Source organism: Camelina sativa, chromosome 1 (genome assembly GCF_030686135.1).
Source record: "Camelina sativa cultivar CO46 ecotype springtype chromosome 1, ASM3068613v1".
Lineage (NCBI taxonomy): Eukaryota > Viridiplantae > Streptophyta > Magnoliopsida > Brassicales > Brassicaceae > Camelina > Camelina sativa.
Window position 1 is genome coordinate 15,070,437 of NC_141880.1, and position 6,000 is coordinate 15,076,436.

Here is a 6,000-nt window from a genome sequence, read left to right on the forward strand (position 1 = left end):
GTGGATACTTATTTGTGGATGATCATATAAAAACATAAGAATACATGTAAACTGACCACATGATATCCACAAGACAGTGACCATATATTTAGTTTCTTTGTGGCATCAACAATCAATTCCCATATGTTGTTTTTTTAAGGGTTGTCCACGAGACAACGATCATATGGTGTCCACAAAATACTAACCATATGGTTAGTTTACATGTAAATGAACCACATGATATCCACGAGACAGTAACCTTATATATATATATTATCCAATTATAGTTGAATATTTGTTAATTGTTATGTGGATGCTAAAAAAGTCTTATTATGTGGATACATATTTGTGGATACTAATGTCTTATTTGTGGATACTTATGTGGATACTTAAAATCAAATCCACATGGATGATGAGTTATAGACGTCCACTAAAAACTACTTGTGTTTTGGTGAAATAATCGTTATTAACTATCAAACAATTTTAAGCTCATCATATCCCCTAAAAAATTAAGCATGAGACCGTTCATTATATTATATCCTAAACCCTAAACCTCTAAACCCTAAACCCTAAACCCTAAACCCTAAACCCTATACCCTAAAGCCTAAAACCTAAACTCTAAACCCTAAAGTCTAAATCCTAAACTTTAGACCTTAACCTTAGATCATAAACCATAATCATAAATTTAATTTCATAAATTTTTTAACAAATGTAGTGAAATATGAAGATCTTTTACTATAAAACATGAAATTGACCTACCCCAACCTGTACACCCTGAACCTTAATTTAGACCAAATTTTTTAGTTCTTTTATTACATTCTTTATAAATTTCCAAATTCATTGATGTTGTTCGCTATTATGTGGATGATTAACATGCATAGATGGATACTTATTTTTGGATGACCAGAGAAAAAAACATATGAATACCTAATTAATTAAACAACTTGTGGTTTAGTAAAGTACTCATGGTAAACTATCAAACGATTTTAATCTTTCATGTCCATAAAATCAAGTCCACATAGACGCTAAGTTATACACGTACACTACAAACTATTTGTGTTGGTGAAGTAGTCATTGTTAACCATCAAACAATTTTAACCTCATTATATCCCCTAAAAACCTAAGCATGAAACCATTCATTATATCCTATACTAAACTGTAAACCCTACACCTCTAAGCTCTAAACCCTAAAACTCTAAATCCTAAACCCTAAATCCTAAATTTTAGATCATATACCACAATCATAAATTTAATTTCATAGCAATTCTAACAAATGTAGCCAAATCTGAATAATTATTACTAAAAAACATAAAACTGATGGTCAATAACAAATGAAAAAGATTTGATGGATGATATTATATATATTGAACATGAAACTAAATAATCATAAAGATATAAGCATCTGGAATTGATTTTGTAGATGATATATATATACAAATGCAAAATTAAAAAAAGATATAAATGTGGCTAAGGAATATATATATATATGTTGTTATCTACCACTAAAGATTATTCTAACACATATATTAAAGAAAGGGAGTAAGATAAACAAATAAAATAAAAATTATTTGGAGATGGAGAGAGAGTTAGAGAGGGTGAGAAAAAAAGATAAAGAAAAGGAAATAGAGTAAAAAATAAAAAAGAAAATAAAAGAAGGATATATTATTGGGAAGTAATGTGTTTGAAGAAAGAATTAAAGGGTAAGAAAATAAAATACTATAATAAAAGTGTGTGGTAATCCAAAAGTGTGTTATAATGTTATTTTTTATAGAAAAATATGTTAAAACTTAAATATTCCAATATTTATTTGGTGATTGTCTATTTCTTCGTGAATAAAATATGTGCAGATAACGCGCAACATAATGTCGTTTCATGTCTCAAATTTTCCAGAAAAGTCAAACCCTAAAAAAATCTGCTCTTTATTTACTTTTTGAATTTTTTTTTCCAATAATAAGAATATTAATAAATGATATATTCCTAAATTTACTTGGGCGTTACTCCAAATTTTCCTAAATACCTCGCTGTCTTTTCTTTTTCTTTTTATTTTGTTTTGTGTGTCACCGGCGGCCTCTCACATACCCTAAAGTAGCTTGATAGTTTCCATATTGCATATTCACATTCGCAGCCTCTCTTACAAAACTCCCTCAGCTTTGTTTTGGATCTGAGCGAGAGAGGTTGAAAAAAAACTATTTGCCCGAATCATCTATCATGAGTTTCCATAGCTTTTACAAGAGAGCTTTTAGCTTGTTCAAGGCTCACCCTTCTACTTCCAAGCTTCTTCTTCTCAGCACCTTCAGGTCTCTCCTTATTTTTGCTTTAGATCTGGTTCACCATTCTACACATCTTCTTTTTAATTCTTCTTTCCGCTATATATTATATGATTTGACTGTTTTCTTGATTTTCTCATCGTCTTTTATATTATTAGTCTTGTAATATTTTTGACCGCTCTCTTATATGCATGAATCCGATTTTTTCGTATTTTTATTGTGATGCATGACAATGAATACCAGCTTCATACGTTTTTTTTCTTTTCAATTCAAATCCATGTGTTTTGGTAACGTATAGACTTCATTAGATCCGGTTTCAAACATGTCTTAGAACCTCTAATTATTATTTAAGTTTATGTCTTTATCCTATTTCTGATCTTTTATGTATTTTTTTGTGCAGCGGTGGTGGTGTACTGGTGTATACGGACTCGAGTCCATTGAGACGTTTATTACACGCAGACGCAACTCTTGATGAAAATGGCCAACCAATAAGGAAGAAGAAGGTGGTCGTTCTCGGGAGTGGATGGAGCGGCTACAGCTTCTTGAATTACTTGAACAACCTTAACTATGATGTTCAAGTTGTGTCTCCTCGTAACTTTTTCCTCTTCACTCCTCTCTTGCCAAGTGTTACCAATGGCACTGTTGAAGCTCGTAGCATTGTTGAACCCATTCGTGGTCTTATGCGCAAGGTCACCATCTAACCCTTGCAGCCTCTCATCTTATCATTATTATTACTATTATTCAAGTTTTTAAGCTTTTTATACTATAACATCTCAGAAAGGATTTGAGTACACAGAAGCAGAGTGTGTCCAGATTGATGCATCGAACAAGAAAATCCACTGCCGGTCCAAGGATGGGTCAAGTCTTACGGGCACGGCTGAGTTTGACATGGACTATGACATTTTAGTCATAGCTGTTGGAGCTAAGCCTAACACATTCAACACCCCTGGAGTTGAGGAACATGCCTATTTCCTCAAAGAAGCGGAGGATGCTCTTAACATCCGTCATTCAGTCATCGACTGTTTCGAGAGAGCCTCTCTTCCGAATCTAACTGAAGAAGAGAGGAAAAAGATTCTGCATTTTGTTGTGGTTGGTGGTGGACCAACTGGTGTCGAGTTCTCAGCTGAGCTTCATGATTTCTTAGTCGATGATGTGGCCAAGATATACCCAAAGGTCCAAGAGTTCACAAGAATCACTCTTCTTGAAGCAGGCGACCACATTCTCAACATGTAAGTTTCCACTCAAGCTTCTATAAACTGCTGCCTTTTCTTTGTAAGAATGTTTTGGCTCTATTCTCCTATACAGGTTTGACAAGAGGATCACTGCTTTTGCCGAGGAAAAGTTCCAAAGAGACGGTATTGATTTGAAGACAGGGTCAATGGTTGTGGGAGTGACTGCGGATGAGATATCCACAAAGGAAAGAGAAACTGGCAAAATTGTCTCTGAACCATATGGTATGGTTGTGTGGTCAACAGGAATTGGTTCACGTCCTGTCATCAGAGACTTTATGCAGCAGATTGGTCAGGGGCAGAGACGTGTGTTGGCAACTGATGAATGGCTTAGAGTGGAGGGTTGCGACAGTGTGTATGCTTTAGGTGATACTGCAACGATCAACCAACGCAGAGTCATGGTACCATCTCAACACACCCATATGTATATATATATATATTATTATAGACGTTTCCCTTGTGAGATGAAGACTGACTGTGTTGTTGAACAAACAGGAAGATATAGCTGCGATTTTCAGCAAAGCAGACAAGGGAAATACAGGAACATTGAACAAGAAAGATTTCAATGGGGTGGTGAAAGACATTTGCCAGAGGTACCCTCAGGTGGAGCTCTACTTGAAGAAGAATAAACTGAAGAACATTGCACAGTTGCTCAAGAGTGCAAATGGTGAGGACACACAAGTAAATATCGAAAAGTTTAAGCAAGCCCTCTCTGAAGTGGATTCGCAGATGAAGAACCTTCCAGCAACTGCACAGGTAAGCAAATGATTCCACAAGATGGAATGAATTCAATCCGGGAGAGAGAGGTGTTGTGATTAATGAGATATATATAACTGCATGCAGGTAGCATCACAACAAGGAAAGTACCTCGCAAAGTGCTTCAACCAAATGGAGAAGTGTGAGAAGAAGCCAGAGGGACCGTTGAGGTTCAGAGGAGAGGGTCGACACAGGTTCCAACCATTCAGGTACAAACATTTTGGATCGTTTGCTCCGCTGGGAGGGGAACAGACAGCAGCTGAACTGCCAGGGGATTGGGTCTCCATAGGACACAGCAGCCAGTGGCTCTGGTACTCTGTCTACGCCAGCAAACTGGTGAGCTGGCGCACGAGGATGCTCGTTATCTCTGACTGGACTCGACGCTTTGTCTTTGGCCGCGACTCCAGCAGCATCTAATCTTGAGCAAATTCTCTTTTCCCTTCCCCCATTTTTTGTTCTTTTTTAGTTCTACGGTCATTCTTGTCTTTTTATCAAACTCAAAAACCGAAATCAGAGGGAATTTTGGATCTATCTATATACCCTCTCAAGTCTTTATGTATGTTTTTTTAAACCGACGAGATCACATCGCTCACACTACACAGCCACTTCTTTGTTCCTCTTCCCTTTCTCTGTTTGTGTGGCGGCTCTATGCTACACAAGATGCTGATTGGATCAATTTGAAAATAAAGGATTTTGACCGTTGGCCAATAAATATGGGACTATTGGACCTTTCATTATAGATGGCCATTAGGCGTTTAATAAGGCCCAAACATTAGACTCATCACTATACTTACTCCCTCTGGTTGAAGTATCGATCAGAGCTCTCTGGATGATCAACAACAATCAGGGCGTTGCCTTTGTTTGAGCCCAAGAAGATGAATCACTGTGTACTTTTATAACTTCATCTCCTTCTACTCTCAAGGTTATCACTTAGTTTTTCTGCCTAGTACATTATATAGAGGTTTTACCGTAATAAAAAATAAACTGAACTGATGCGGTTGGTAAATCAATGGCCCTTTTTTTTTATTTTTTTAACAATGATTTCAATTAAACAGAATAGGGTTCGATACATAACCGGAGGAGAGCCTCCTTAGCCAGCGCATCAGCTTGGCGATTTTGATTCCGAGGAATGAAAGTAAAAAGACAGGAATTAAAGGTAGCAGATAGAGCTAAGACATCGTGGAGAGTCCCGTGAAGTTCCTTCTGGAGGTTCTTCTGACAGAGAGCTTGGACTAGCACTTGCGAGTCGGAAGCAAAAGTGATATCGGTGATGCCTGGTTCACTCACAACTCTCATCGCAGTGAGAGTTGCCAGTGCTTCGGTCATCAGGGGGGATCCTACATCGATCGCGGAAGCAGATCCTTGCAGCTGGGTAGCGTCAGATTGGTCTTTTATAATCCACCCGTACCCCGCCTTTTCATTTTCCTTCCACGAGACATCCGTGAAACAGGTCAGAGTCGGGGTTGATCTATTGGTTGTTGGAGATTTGGGTGCCTTGACAGGTTGCGGGATGATTGATTGAGCAATTTGCCACTCTCTAGCTCTAATCAGGGCTATGAGCACTGTGTCTTCCTCCAGGATTTTTTTCTTACTGAAGATCAGTTGGTTGCGAGTGGTCCACAGAGACCAGAATATCCATGGAGAGATAGGTCCCAGAGCTAATCCCGAGGGTGGTAAGCATACGAGCTCTTTTGCTTTCTTAATACCATCCTTTATTGTCAAGGTAGAATCAGAGAGGAAAGGGGTTTTAACTGGTACCTTGGCCCATA

General features: G+C 37.5%; 1 protein-coding gene across 1 annotated transcript; it reads left to right on the forward strand.

The window, feature by feature from the left end:
* The first annotated feature begins 2,021 nt into the window (after nt 1–2,021).
* Nucleotides 2,022–4,828, forward strand: LOC147949949 (external alternative NAD(P)H-ubiquinone oxidoreductase B4, mitochondrial-like). The gene is made up of 6 exons (XM_087459283.1): nt 2,022–2,276; nt 2,647–2,935; nt 3,024–3,475; nt 3,552–3,876; nt 3,971–4,231; nt 4,319–4,828. Exons 1-6 carry the CDS (start codon nt 2,188–2,190, stop codon nt 4,646–4,648), a joined length of 1,746 nt encoding a protein of 581 aa, XP_087315409.1. The 5' UTR covers nt 2,022–2,187; the 3' UTR covers nt 4,649–4,828.
* The last annotated feature ends 1,172 nt before the right edge of the window (nt 4,829–6,000 follow it).